Source organism: Haliotis cracherodii, unplaced genomic scaffold (genome assembly GCF_022045235.1).
Source record: "Haliotis cracherodii isolate W230 unplaced genomic scaffold, xgHalCrac1.p SCAF_9, whole genome shotgun sequence".
Classification (NCBI taxonomy): domain Eukaryota; kingdom Metazoa; phylum Mollusca; class Gastropoda; order Lepetellida; family Haliotidae; genus Haliotis; species Haliotis cracherodii.
The window spans coordinates 59,368,122-59,383,179 of record NW_027266343.1 but is presented as its reverse complement, the minus strand read 5'-3'; the positions used below and the strand labels follow the sequence as shown (position 1 = coordinate 59,383,179).

Sequence of the window (15,058 nt, the reverse complement as noted above, 5' to 3'; positions counted from 1 at the left end):
ATCCTCAGGTACGATGGTAAATTGAATACTGCTGCAATACCCAGCCAACACAATGTCCCTCACAACTACCTCAAAGTAACAATTTTCATCTGACTCACCATCCAGGCAACGGTATTGTTATGGGATGTATTTTAATTATTTGAATTTAATATGCAACAATGCTTCTTACAAATATACTTGAAGTTTTTGCCGTTTGTCAAATGATCCAAGGCAGATATTATGAGATCGTATCTACCAGACGAAGATTTACAATGGATATTTAGCACCTGGTTTACCCAAGAGGAGGATGTCAGCCATGCCTTGTGATAAAACAGCTGGAGTCACACTGAAGCCTTATATTGATCAGGCCTCCTCTACAAGTGGCACTGTCAATTTACTTCATCCAACGGTATTCTCACTCTGTGTGAAGCTATGTGTGGGAAGTCAAAGAAATAACACGCCCTTCAACTTATCCCAGGACATGTTTTTGCTCTGTCCTCATTACCTTCAATACCCAAACTAAGGATGTTAGTCTTTCCTTCAAATTTGAACTTAACACAAAGGATTTATTTACATGAAAAATAATTCTAAGATATTGAATTGTACAATAATATTTTTCTGAACAGTTTATTATTGTCATACCCTCAAAAGAAAAATCAGTCTAAGTGTTATTCACTTAAAACAGGAATTGAACGAGTATCAGCTGCAAACATATTTGTAAAAATACCTGACAGGCAGGAAAAAAATAAAAGAATTCCTCAAAATAATATTTCGTAAATATTAACCCAAAATATTATTGAAAATTGTACTCAACGTGACATTCTTAAAAACAGGAAGCAAATGTCTTTTATCTACATACATTTTAATATACGCTTCATCAGTTTAATTAGGAATATTAGTCATTCATAGAATCATTCATCGACATGGGCCAACATCCATCGTGCCATCATACACCAGATACCATCCTGGCTGGATATTTAATTTAGCAGCAGCATCAATGGAATAAAATTCAGAACATCAAAAGGCCAAATATCTGCACAAAAATCCCAAGCAATATTTTTTGTGCATACGTAATTACCTCCACTCTGCCAGGAGCCTGGGAAAGAGATAGGCTAGTACAACACAGTAGCAATTTAAACCACATCATTGCTACTAAATATAAGCCAGCGTTTTTCAGAGAAAATTAGTTTCAAGGATGTTTGTTGAATTTACAAGAATCCACACTCGAGGAATTCCTGCAATTGTTCATTATGGCATAAACATCCTCAAACTTTCCAAAAGACTTCCTGAAAAAGTTACCATAATTCATTTTATGTATTTTAAACAAATAAAAGATGTAAATTACAAGAATTCACAGTTGATAATTAACAGGGGGAAGTTATGATTCTTGAATATTCAGACAACGTGCTCACTGTGGAGACAAACACAGTCCTCTAAACACGACATCAAAAGAATTTCAATTCTGCTTTAGTAATGGAATTAATGATGATCTGATATGAAAACAGAGGTCAGGATATTATGCAGGGGAGCATACAAGATATTATCTGGCACTTAGCATAGTTTTGCCACCGCCTGCCTGGTAGCAGTAATATGAACATGGAGGATATACACACATCACAAGTATTGAGTTACTACTGAAAGCCTGGAGCATAGACTAAGACTGTACAAAGTTCAGTCACCTGTTGTTTACAAACTCAAAACTAACCGACATGATGAAAGCTTTTGAAAATCAACATCAATACACACACTTATTTCTTGTGTTCAACAGAAGTAGAACTTTCAAAACCTTATAAAAAATAAATGATAAATATTTAATTTTAGACTGAAGAAGGTACACATTGATATTATTTGGTTTAATATTAAGTCATAAGGAGAACATTATATTATTACCTCACAAAGTCAAAATGGTTTTTAAAAAAATATAAACATAGGAATATGTTAGAAATATGTTAGTATGTATTCAAAAGCGAGTATGTATTAAACAATGTTCCCAGGTTCCCTCAACACGCGTGATACGAGACGTTAGTGTTCAGTAGTGCACTCAGAGTTGGGTCACCAAGGTAGTGGGTACCTGCAGCAAGCACGGTACAAACTCCTCCATATAAACATCTCCCGTAATCTCCTCCTATCTCAAATAATTGGCCATAAAAATTAGTTTATCTTAATGTCTGTAATAACTTGATTAGGAGTGATTTGATTACACAAGATTCATTAGATTTGACAAATTGTATAATTGGTAATTATGATTTTGTATTATTGCTACTTGTCATTCTTGGTAACATGACTTTATTCCTTGACAGACTGCATCTGCTGGTGTGTTAGGTAGAGCCTCAGGTTGTTCACACAGGGGCAGTTTACTTACGCGTGGAAGTTACTATAGTTCTAGGAACACTGGATTCTGAAGCACTCTTGAACATGCTCCTCAGTTTAGTTGACTCATGTTGATTACAAATTACCCCATGCAGGAGTACAGCAGTGGCACTATTTTTGTGTCTAACCGAGGGAAAAGCAACATGCATATCTACATACCAATCAATACTTCATCAATGCTTAGTGAGTATCAGAATGAGTGTCGACAGTGTACAGGGCTCATTACCAACTCACCATCAGGAGAACTGTCCATTTCGATCAATAAGCAGGCTTCAACACCAGCGAGGCACAAACTTTCCTCCCGAATTTACATCCAAATCACCTATTACACAATTCACACATATACCATCAGTATCCACAGTTAGTAATCCAAAGTTCAAAGGGAATGAGGCGAGTGTTGGATACGCAGTACTTCTTGCCGCAGGATGGCGAGTACCAAGCAGCCTCTGTACTAGCCTGGTAAGGTAGGATCAAGGTGAGAAGTATCTACTCTTCTGAGAGTCTGACACTATGAGTAATGTTTAGCTGCCCCTTTCCCTCACACAGGGTAGTCGGACTGAGCTAACGTGCTTCTCGCAACCCAACTTCCTTGAGTGGGATATCTCCTCCGACCTCCTCAGTATCAGTCTATCGTATTTAAAGAGGCTTATTTAATCGGGTGATCTTTGAACTCATCCCTGACAAAACCCAACAGAATCTGATCCGTGGCTCAAATAGCAGGACAGTCACTTGGAAGTTCTGACAATGCTGTCCAGGCAGCCAGTGAGGGAAGGATTTCTCTATCCAACTCTCGGCTTTGTGTAACGGGAGACTCTCACAATCTACTCCCCGGCATGTATTCTACAAAGCACATCTACAAATACTAGCTAAAACCATAGGGTGGCTGTGGAGTCCTCTAGCCTTGCCACTGGGGGTGAGGATGGATGGCTTGTGTGTATCCCTTCCCCATAAACAGATCCCTCAGGCTATTTGGGGGGCTCAATGGGGGGAGCTCCCAGGCATGAAATAGAACATTTTGTTGTAGCACAGTAAGATAGTTCGGACAATGCCCTTCCGCTTCTTGACATGATATGGGTGTTGCCATACATTTCTCTTTATTAATTGACATGCCTTAATCCTTAGCCTGTGTCTTGTGTTACAAACATTTCTTCACTTTCGGCCCGTATTACCTCATTTGAGTCAGACCCAAACACCTATTTCACCTGCATGTACCTACCTTATGCACTTTCCAAGCTTGTTTTAGTCACGATATTGTGACATAATTGTTGGTTTTAAAGAGTTGTGTTCAAGGTGGAAATTTAAATGTGTTGGTAAGTATTTGTGAAGTAATGTATGTCGTGTACACACTAATATCCTCGTCACAACGTCACCCTACCTGCCCACGCCAAGTTGATGCTATGTCCTTTCCATGTAGTGCAAGAAACTATCAAACAGACATCCATACAAAGTGAAGCATTTCATCTGGTACTTGTTAATACCCTTGGTTTAACAAACAACACATTCACATCATGAATATAAGAACAGAGTGTAATAAGATGTTACAATACTGTATTACATCAAAGAAACAACCGAGTGAAACATAAAATGTGTATAAGAATACTACATATGATGAGTGAGTTAGAAATTTAACATCAGCATTATTCCGGCCACATCCCAATGAGAACAAATCCTGGAATTAAAGAGAAGTTATATGTAAATGCAGTCTGTTAAACCTAATTTAGTATAGCAATGATACTCTGATAAAAAGGGCACATGTCAATTTTGAGTGAAATTTAAATGGGCGTTATAAAATACCCAAGCGTACATTACCGAACTACACACAGTCCACTATCTACTCATCCCACTGCATCTGGCCGAGGTCGGTGTATGAAGTTAATTAGAGCCAATCAGTGGGGATTGGAAGGCTACAACATGTAACATGGCCGAGACTGTTTCATGGTCGACATATGGAGGATAATTCCAAATTTGATGCATCAGTGATCAAAATAATGTCTGATGCAATTGTCTTGCCTTTACATGTGTTTGTGATGAATAATGTCACAGTTTTCTTAAATTGATATAAATTTTCCCTAAACAAACCTCAAAATGAATAAAGACACATTTTTCAGGTATATATTTTTTTTATTTTTCAAAAGCCATCAAAACTGTTCGAGAAACAGCAAAAAGATTGGTTACATAAAAAAACAACTTTTTGAGGCCTAATTGTATGATTCAACACCTATTTACATACAATGTTGGTAATATTCTATAACTACAATGGCCCGGTGTTTCCTATGTTAACAGTTCAACTCATGCATAACAGGTTGGGGCATTGGATAGTTTCTCTCATGGATGTTTGTTTGCAGTAAAAACACAAATGTAGAGGAAGCAGTAGATCATACTCTTTTATCTCATAAACAAATACATTATCATATTCAACAGATTATGAAAAGGTGTCCGTATTGACTCAGTGGAACTTATTACTGAACAGTTTTGGTGTGAGCCTGATAATTGATCCACCACCACCACTACATCCACCCTTGGGGATCATCATGATCAATTAATTCATTTTTATTCATCATCATAATCATCTTACATCATCATCATCATCATCCTTATCATCATCATCCTTATCATCATCATCATCATCCTTATCATCATCATGACTTTGCAAAAGGATCATTATTATAATAGTTTTCATCATAATTGAATGATTATTCTTCATAATAATCATTATTTCAAATCTATAATCCTCACCAATATCCATTCTTACTGTTCTTGTACAGTTCCAACTGACCAAATATTTCTGTCTTGGAAACATCAAAGTAGCAGTTATATTTGATACTTTCTAAAAATCAGACGTCCAAAATCATTCTTAAACAATGGAACTAACCTCGGACATGTGCTCGGCAGTTGCCAGCCGTTACACTTTCTCTTCTTACATTCAAAGATCATCTTTCCCCCAAACTGTTTTAACAAACAATATTCTTTCCTTCTGTTTATTCGCATGTGTTCGTATCCATGGCGATGTAAAAAGAGCATTTTTTTACAATGCAGGTGTTTGCAGTTAAAATTACCCTCACTCACAATTATTTCACCCCAGACCATAAAAATACCAATGTCAAAAACAACTACATTGCACTATTATACATCACGTCTACTTGAAATGACACACAGAGAAGCCTTAACAACTAAAGGACATGACATAAACTTGAATATCAAACGTAAAAATTCTCCGAAAGCACTTTCAAACCCTTGAAAAGAAACACAACACAAGCATATATGAATCAAGCTTATATGAAATAAATTCTTCACAGACCAATTATTTAAGAATGGTTTAAAGAACCATAAACATTTTGAAATCATTAACAATAATGTTGACACAAATATTCTTGAAATTACCAAAACAAAACCCATGTCTGTCCATGCTGTGCTCCAGGCCATCTCTCTCCAGGAATTTCTTCACCTCGGGACATAACACAGATTTTTATATTTCAACTGTTAGCCTGCAGACCTATTCTAATTGTTCACATACCCCAGCTGAGGAAGCAAGCTTATTGCAGCAACACATTGCGTCGCGTGCTCCGATGGCTATGTTAGATAAAATCATGTGTCTACAAATATATTAACTAATATCAAACACATATCCAGCTTATTCATTTTAACTTTTTTATACTTCTTAGCATATGCTGAGGTACTGACTTTGTCATACCATCTTCATGTTGTTTCAAACATTTTTAAAGCAATATTCATGTTTAGTTATACAGTTAGAAAAAATCATTGAACTAAAAAAAAAAAACCAGTAGATTTCTAGTTTTTACCAGTAACATGTCACTATAACATGAAAGTCTGCTTATTTCAAATACCTAACATCCTAACATGTCAGCTATCTCCACGTGTCATTCATGACATAGCCAGGAAACTAAAGCAGGTACAATAGCCACACAATCAGCAGCCAGAAAATATTATTCAAAAGTTTTATGACCACTAGATAATATTTGTCAGATTTTTTTCAATTGACTTCCACATGATTAAGGACCATTAACATTTTTTATCACAAAAATTGTTTTTCCTTTTGCACAGGCTGACTGAGAAATATACCTGAATTGACCAGACTGAATTTATGTTTCGATGTCTCAAGTTTTGGTCCTTTGATCACAGAAAAACTAATATACTTTGATGTGGATACACACTGAAAAAAATACAACATATTTGCCAAGGAAGTTCTTTCTTGTTTAAAACCACCATGAAATACGTGGGATTCAGCTAAAAACAAGTGCTAAAACATGTGTTATAACTAGTTGTCCAGCATAACTCATATGCCCTTCAGATATCTGTCTCTGTAGTATGAAAATATCTGTTTGTTTTCAAGTAACCTACTCATTATTGCAAAAAGTCTCTAAATAACATATTCCTGTAAACTGCTTCCTTTCTACATCAATCGTGATGTGTGTTTGCCAGTCATTCATCACCAGTAAACCAATCTGTTAAACTTTTTCCCCAAACTGCAGCTCTCTGTTCAACTTCATGTCTCCTTCCCTCAAAACATCCCCAATGTTGGACAGCAAAGTTACACCAATCTGTCATGAACAATAATGAATGAGTGAGGAGGATTATCCAGCACTTTCAGCCATATTCCAGCCAATGATGGCAGGGGGGGCTCCAAGTGAGGGCGCCACACATTGTGCCCAGAACGCATTGTACAAGACGCCTCACGGGGCATCTGGCACATTTCTACAATACATTATACAGCATACAAAGACAAGATATTTATACATACACATATATGAATACACACGCATACATTTATACAAAATATGATTAAGAATACTCGTTTTACAAAGGTCAAAGGCATATTTTCATTCCTTACAGAGAACATTTCATATATCATTTTGCAATTGGGCTTGCACATTCTTTTTAAGGGTTCATAATTGATTTTAGAAGGGCTATTTTGTCATTTAAATGCAGTTCATGGATTTCTACCTAAGAGAAGATAAGATAAGATAACACAAGATAATATTTATTGCAGAAAACATTCCATTCCGGAACAAATGCAATATTTAAATCACAAAACGTTATGATGCATACACAGACAAATACCTGATTATGAATATCACAGATTTGATGATATTATACATTATACACTGTCACAGGTTGATTCAGATCAACAGGTATTTATTGCTTGAAATGATACATATGGAAACATATGCAATTGATAATGGCTTCATTATTTGAGAGGATGTAGCGAAATAATTTGTTTTCATGATTGTGGGCACTTACATTTTATGTGGATAATTCTCAAACACTATATTTCTTTCTGAGTGTGCTGGGTACAGTGATGGAGGTTGTGTTTTTCATCATCAGTGGGGGTAATTAGATCTAAGTCTTCTGCGGGGAGAGAGCTTGGACCAAAAGGCTACTCCACAACCCCACCATCCCCGTCTGTCATACACGCCCTATAACAAATATATCCAATACAGCCCAGGCAAGTCTATAATGTTTGGCAAGTCTAGATTACTGCAGTATCTGAAAATGAAGAAAGTCTCTGGGCTGCTTTTTACTATATTTTATTAAGATACTTTAACAACTGTATTTTCTCTGCAAAATATTTTTATTTCCGAGACTAGATGTTCATTAACCAACACCCCTCAAAGTGAATAAACTGTGGCGGATATTGGGAGCACTACAATATCAACATCAAACTTCACTGACAGATCAAGAGATAGATCATCCGCTAGTGACATGATCCCAACATCGATCTTCATTGACTGATCCCCAAAAGATTCGCCAAATTGAACTTCACTGACCCAAAACCATCCAAAACAATCCTGGACATAAAAAAATCCCCATTCCTTCCCAAACCTGTTCTCATACCAACATTCATCCAGGCTTCTTCCAACACTAACCCAGCTCACCCGGACCATACCGCAGTGAATACATCTGCAATGCCTATATTTTCAAGTGAATCTGTTGCAGGTACAGAAATCCCAAAGGTCGGTATCAATCAACTCCCTCCTCTTTCTCCATCTCTCATCTGCCTATCTCCTTCCTCTCACGCAAGCATCACCTCCCCCCCTCTCCCCATCTATCACCCCTACATCCCCCCTCCCCATATATCACCCCTACATTCCCCCTCCGCATCTATCACCCCTACATCCCCCCCTCCCCATCTATCACCCCTACATCCCCCTCCCCATCTATCACCCCTACATCCCCCCTCCCTATCGATCTCTCCTCCCCCTGCCTACCGATCTCCCCTCCCTACTCTTTCCCTCACCAATACATCCCTAGCCACCCTACCAATACATCCATATTGTATCTGTTTCAATAGCCTTTAGAATATTATCAGTGTTTCCACATGGAACGTTTGCACAACAAAATCTTGTATCTTTGTTATCTGTATCATCCTCCATCTCAATCCAAGACCCCACCCCTTTTGATCGACGCCCTTGGTCCCCCTTCCCTCTCGATCCATCAGCCCTAAGTCCCTACTCTCTATCAACGACCTCTATGCCTCCACCCCTAACCCCACCATCTCTCTCCACCATCCTACGTCCCCCACTCTCTAACCACCACCCCTACCTCTCCACCCCCTCCCCATCCATCACCCCCAGGGAAGCCTCCCATCAACACCCCAGTGACAGCTCTCTGCATGTAATTGGGTGTTTTTTCTTGGGTCACTATCGCCTTTCACTGGATCAACAGGTGCACAGGGATGCTGGTTACTGTTGTGTTTTGCTTGCTGTTTTTCCCACTGGCCAGCTTGAATGGGAGCTGTAGCGCCGCCATGACAACCCTTTCTGTAGCAGCCTCCTCTCACCCCCCTGCTGTTAACCCTACCCTCATCAAATACCTATTTCACACTCTCCCCTCCCCCAAATATGTTCTGCCGGTGTTGCCGTGATGCTTCCAGCACATCCTCTGATGTGTCAGTAGACCAATGTATACATTTCTAGTGCTAGACAATGATTGTAATAATTTGAGACAAATTGACAAAAATGATTTATTTTCATACATTTTATCAAATAAATAATATCTGTCACAATGTTTACAAATTCAGACAATAATTACTTTTATGGAATTCTTAAGTTGACAGTCAGTCATGTGCAGGTGAGCTACAGAGCTATATCAACAGTCTGAATAATCTAAAGTGAGTGAATGTAGTTTAAGTGAGTGAGTTAATCCTTTACATGACATCGGCAATATTTCAGCCATACCCGGACGAGAATGTAGTTTAAGGCTCATATTAACAATATTTCATCGATATCACAGTGGCCTGTAATTCAACGAACGTGGCAAAACAAACCAGTGAATGATATCATGAGCACCAATCAATTTCGTCACCATGTAAACCAGTGGTTTCTAGGATGACCTTAGATCAACCATGTCAGGTACAAAGACCCACCATCAGCCAGATATGAAGCTGTGTATATATACTAGAGCTAACACTTAGAACTCCTAAGAAGAGATTTGTTGGTCAGGCTTGTTGATTGTTTGATGCATGTCATCAGTTGATTAGATCGATGTTCATAATGTCAATCACTAGATTGTATGATCCACACTGAATTATTTATAGACTTCCATATTATACCTAGAGTAGTGCCAAGAGCTGCTTTAAACAAACAACCAAACAAACCAATTTGTGCAAACCAACAAGCAACCAACTTCTCACCCTCCCAGGTATTCAGAAACGGGTAGTCACCACTATACCCAATACCTTAAATTCAACAGAAACCCAAACATTAGAACAGTGTATAAGTACATATACCTAGAGTTCATGCTGGAATCTGACCTGAGGGACTATTTTCGGAACCCACAGTAACAAGTTGTACCAATTTCATAGCTGGTGATGGAACATGTGAGCTCAATAAACGGACTCGCGTCTGCTCCAAGAATTCACGTCTGCTCCAAGAACTCGTGTCAGTGATCTGGATTAGACTTCCATCAGTTGTACTACCTGCAGTCAGTTCCCAATCTGTCAGTGTCTACCCCATGAATCCTCCTTCTTCTACTTCTGCGGTCCACTGTAGGCCCCCTGATCTCATCCTGTCAGCAACACTTCTCAGTCAACGTGCAGGAGTCATGGGTGGAGCTATAATCAAGCATCCCTTGAATATACTGTGATTGTTTATTGTGCTATACCTATTTTAAGTAGTTTATAGCATATTGACAGTTTCTATGTGGAATGTTTATGCAATGAAATATCCATCCATCCACCTTTCCATCCATCTACATATTCCTTCACTCCCCCATCCATCCACCAACTCACCCATACAACCACCAACCAATCCAACCATCCCAAACTCACCGGCCAAACCCCCATCCATCCAATGACCAAACCCTTCCATTCCATCTAAAAACTGATCCATCTATTCAATTACCCATCCTTCCATCCATCCCAGTTTATAACTGATCCATCCATACATCCATCCAATGACCCACGCTTCCATTCATACCTCCCAGTTTTAGACTGATTTGACTATTTCCAAGTGAAGCCGATATCTTGGAACAAGGTGTGGCAGGCCTTACAACATGGAATAGGAGACCACATCGCTAAGACATGTACAGCTGTTCATCCTGACAACCTCTCAACTCCATAACACTCTTTTCCTTTCATCTCATCCACACACTTGTTTTCTTGTTTGTTGTTTAAAGCCAAAGTCAGCATTATTCAAGCTATATCATCAAAATAATCAAGCCCGGGTTAGACCGACCAGTGACTGATATGGCGAGCAAATGTGCCACATCATCACACTATCTACCATCACTGAGCCTGACCACCCAATCCATTAAGTAACCGCTTAAGACAGGCACATCTTGTTTCTCGGGATCTATTCTGACCTCACCCATGCCCAAACCCATGTATCCTGATTACTCCTCCCAGATTTCTTAGTCCCTCCCCAGAGCCATATCATCCAGAAAAAAATCTAATCTTGAATAGCCAACTTTGCAAATCACCTAATAACTGTGCTTTAAAGTATTGTGTTGTGTCTCTGTGTCTTATCAGTCCTTCAGTGGACCCGTGAAGATCCAGGTTAGAATAGGTCTTCAGCAACCCATGGCAAGTGGTGACAAACGAGATCAGGTGGTCAGGCTTGCTGACTTTGTTGATGCATGTAATCGTATCCCAATTGCAGGGATCGATGCTTATGATGTCAATCCTGGATTGTCTGTTGCAGACTTGATTATTTACTGACCGCCGTCATAAAGCTGTAATATTGCTGAGTGCAGCCTTAAACAACAAACAAACAAAGTCTTTCAGTGCAACTGAGTCACGTTAGATAACTCCGAGTTACAATCTATGACGGGCAGATATCTGCAGCAAACCAGCACGTCAATGTACAGTCTATGCATGTAATGTCCATGTAGACCTGCCACCAACACACAACCAGACCTCAGTTCACACAGAACCTCCAGAAAGGTGTCAGGTGTCCAGAACACTTGCCAAGATCTGCACCGATCATCTGCAGATTGGGTGAGACTGGATCAGGGAGACACCTGCAGTGAGGTCAGCTTCTTCACACTGAAGACCACCAACCATAACCTGGAACACATGCTCCCACTCACACCTGGGACTGCCCCTCCCAGACTTTCTCCAACTTCACGCCAACCTCACCCCAACTTCATGCCAACCTCACCCCACCTCCAACCCCACCCCTGCGATGTCTTCCTCCTGCTGAATTCTTAACAAGAGCCGACTTACGAAATTCTTCTCACCTCAATACCAAATTCCCAACTCTCATCCTTCCCCATCACTCTAGCCATGCAGCACCAACCCGTACAGGGCCCTATGGTGTAATCTGATCATGATGCATTATTGGCCTGACTATGTTCCTACTTCAGAGACCCATCCAGCTGAGGTCATGCTTGTGAAGAAAGAAGAGGCTTAGGGTACCCATTCAAAAAAATGTCATGATGCAACAGACAACTTTGAATCATCCACATCCCATTTTAACTTTCACTTGCTCATTCACATGTTACTTTGATTCAGTTTTGACACTGTCACCTGGACATCAGACCGCTTCTTTACACAATATACATCGCTACCGTGTCTATTCTCCAGCTCCAACCCCTACAGGACCCCCCATGTCCACATCCTGTATATAAAGACTCCATGGAAATCCAATCTACTACAACTGAACTCTTTAAGACATCTTGTGTCAGTGCGTTGGGAGGCGTCAGGCAGACGAGATGGACATCCACAAAGGCTACCTATCATTCATTCAGTGCCACCATACCCAATTTCTATCTCGATTACAGTCTTGAAGCAGTTTCAAACAATTTTTATGTACCCCAGGCAGAGCTGATTTTGACAGACATGAGTTACATGCCCATCTGCAAGTTCCTCATTGGATTTTGAATTTAAAATAGAACATGTAAAGGGTTTACAAAAATAGATATTCTTTGTAAACATATTTTAGTCCTCAAGAGTTTTTCTCTAAATCTTAACATAACGTGAATCCTATCTTCTTACCCACATGTTAGCCACTATTTGACTGTTCACTAATGTTTTATGTATAAAATAGTTTGAAACTGAAGTAATCTTTTTCTGACTACTTGAGTTTCTTTCAATGATGGGAATTGTTTACAAGGACCAGATTGATCATTTGTTCATAAATCAATGACAGAGTAATGGTTAAAGACAACCATACATTTACACCAAAGGCAAAAATTGTCAATGATATTTTCCTGTACACTGCAAAAACTATTCCAACTACCGTGAACCCCTGTTAATCCAGAACTCATGCCTCCCGGACAATTACCCCTGGGAACATACATCAATACAAGACCCCACAATGTGTACCAAGTTTGGATGAAAAATCTTTCATGGTTTTCAAGTTATGCTCTGGTAAAAAATACGGACGGGGAGACGGACAGAGCAGATGATGTCTATATCCCCCCTCCCGCATAATATGCTGGGATATTACTACATATTCAGGATTCATTGATCTTACTAAACCCTCCTCTCGCCTTCTTGTGAGCCCAGTCCTTGACATCATGAACACTTATCCACGCAATTAGGATACGATGACATGCATCAACCAAGTCAGCGAGTCTGACCACCCAATCCCAAAAGTCGCCTCTTACGACAAGCATACTAGGTGGAGGGTCAATAGTCCCTATGTCCCCCCTCTCCATCCCTGCTCCTTACAAAGGGATAGTACCATGAGAGAGTCACATAATGGCCCTGAACCCCTACCCACAGCCCTGGAGAATACTATCTAGCTATCTTGTGAGGGTCGAGGGTTGAGGGTCAAGGGTCAAGGCTGAAGGTCCTACCCTGCTACTGAGGTGGGAATGTTACAGTTCTTAGCCTTGTCCCACTCCCACATCCCCTCTCTTCCAGTCTCTAACCCCCCCCCCCCCCCCCCCCCTCAACCCCATCCCAAACGTCTCTCCCCTAGGAATAGAAACATTAGAGTGTCATGTAATAGCCCTGGCAACCAGATAACAGAAAGACGCTGGCCCCTCTGCCATTTCCTCTGATTTTATCTGCTTCTGGTGTGACTGTTTATATTCCTTTTATCTTTGTCTGTCTGCAGTAATTCTTTCACATGGTTGCAATATTTTGGCACTAACCTAAATTCAGAATGTGTCCTGAATTAAAACTAAACTCATAAAACCTGATGCAAAGAGATACACTTTCAGGCCAACCCCCAAACTTAATGCCATCTCACACTCACAAACTTAGGTTTCAAAGCTTCAAGAGCCAGATCTTTACCAAGATCCATGTTGGACTTGTTTTTACAAACAAGAGGTCGATATCACCTGACCCAGAAATAATCAGCTTCCTGGTGAGAGTCTCTTAACATCCCCCTACATCTATTTGGGTAGGCAAGTGGTTGGTGTGTTTGCTTGTCACAAAGATAACCCAGATTTGAATCCTCATGTAGGTTAAGTATACATGGTGCCAGGTCACCACCAGTGCGGCTTGGCCACCATTGCAAACTGGTACAAGTCACACCAGTGCGGCTTGGCCACCATTGCAAACTGGGACAAATCACACCAGTGTGGCTTGGCCACCATTGCAAACTGGGACAAGTCACACCAGTGCGGCTTGGCCACCATTGCAAACTGGGACAAGTCACACCAGTGCGGCTTGGCCATCATTCAGACTCGGACAAATCACACCAGTGCGGCTTGGCCACCACTGCAAACTGGGACAAGTCACACCAGTGCGGCTTGGCCACCAATGCAAACTGGGACAAGTCACACCAGTGCAGCTACTATAAGTAAAGTAATCAGCAGTGCTCACAAGGAAGTGACAACCCCTCCGCTCCAGTTTAAAGAGTTTATATTTAGTAGAGGGTTCCCTTGCATGTCTCTTCTCCACGCAAGCCCACATTGATAAGGTGCCGCCGACTGAGTTAAAGTCAACACATCTACATTACAATGCAAACTGTCATATTGATTACCAATGACTGAGCAGAAACACTCTTTCATCACAAGACAAAGTCAATCTCATTCCGGATACTTCTTATAGGTCACATTCTTTCATTCCGAAACAAAATACACTTTTGTCATGAACTTTTGGATTGTTTGCAACTGTTATTTTGTTTGAAGCAGACAATCTGACTATACTGCTGTGTTTCTTCTAATACCATGGGCAAGAGATTAAAGGCTATTCTATCACTCTCAGTAGAAATAAAGGCAGAGATAATGCCAATTTACACTCATTCACTCACTCACTCTGAGTTGAAAGCAGTGGTGGTAGCCTACATTCACAGAT

General features: G+C 40.1%; 1 protein-coding gene across 6 annotated transcripts in view; it reads right to left on the bottom strand.

Moving 5' to 3' along the window:
* LOC139453311 (thyroid hormone receptor beta-like) overlaps positions 1–15,058 on the bottom strand; it is a 348,228-nt gene that overhangs the window by 242,981 nt on the left and 90,189 nt on the right. Inside the window, exon 1 of one of the 6 annotated variants that reach the window (XM_071234970.1) lies at positions 2,584–3,133. The exons of 2 other annotated variants lie outside the window; for them this stretch is intronic. In XM_071234970.1, coding sequence (XP_071091071.1) covers positions 2,584–2,602 — 19 coding nt within the window. In that variant the 5' untranslated portion in view covers positions 2,603–3,133. Of the gene's footprint in view, positions 1–2,583; positions 3,134–15,058 lie in introns of those variants that run through there. 3 more of the 6 variants (XM_071234967.1, XM_071234972.1, XM_071234971.1) reach the window with 3 other exon arrangements.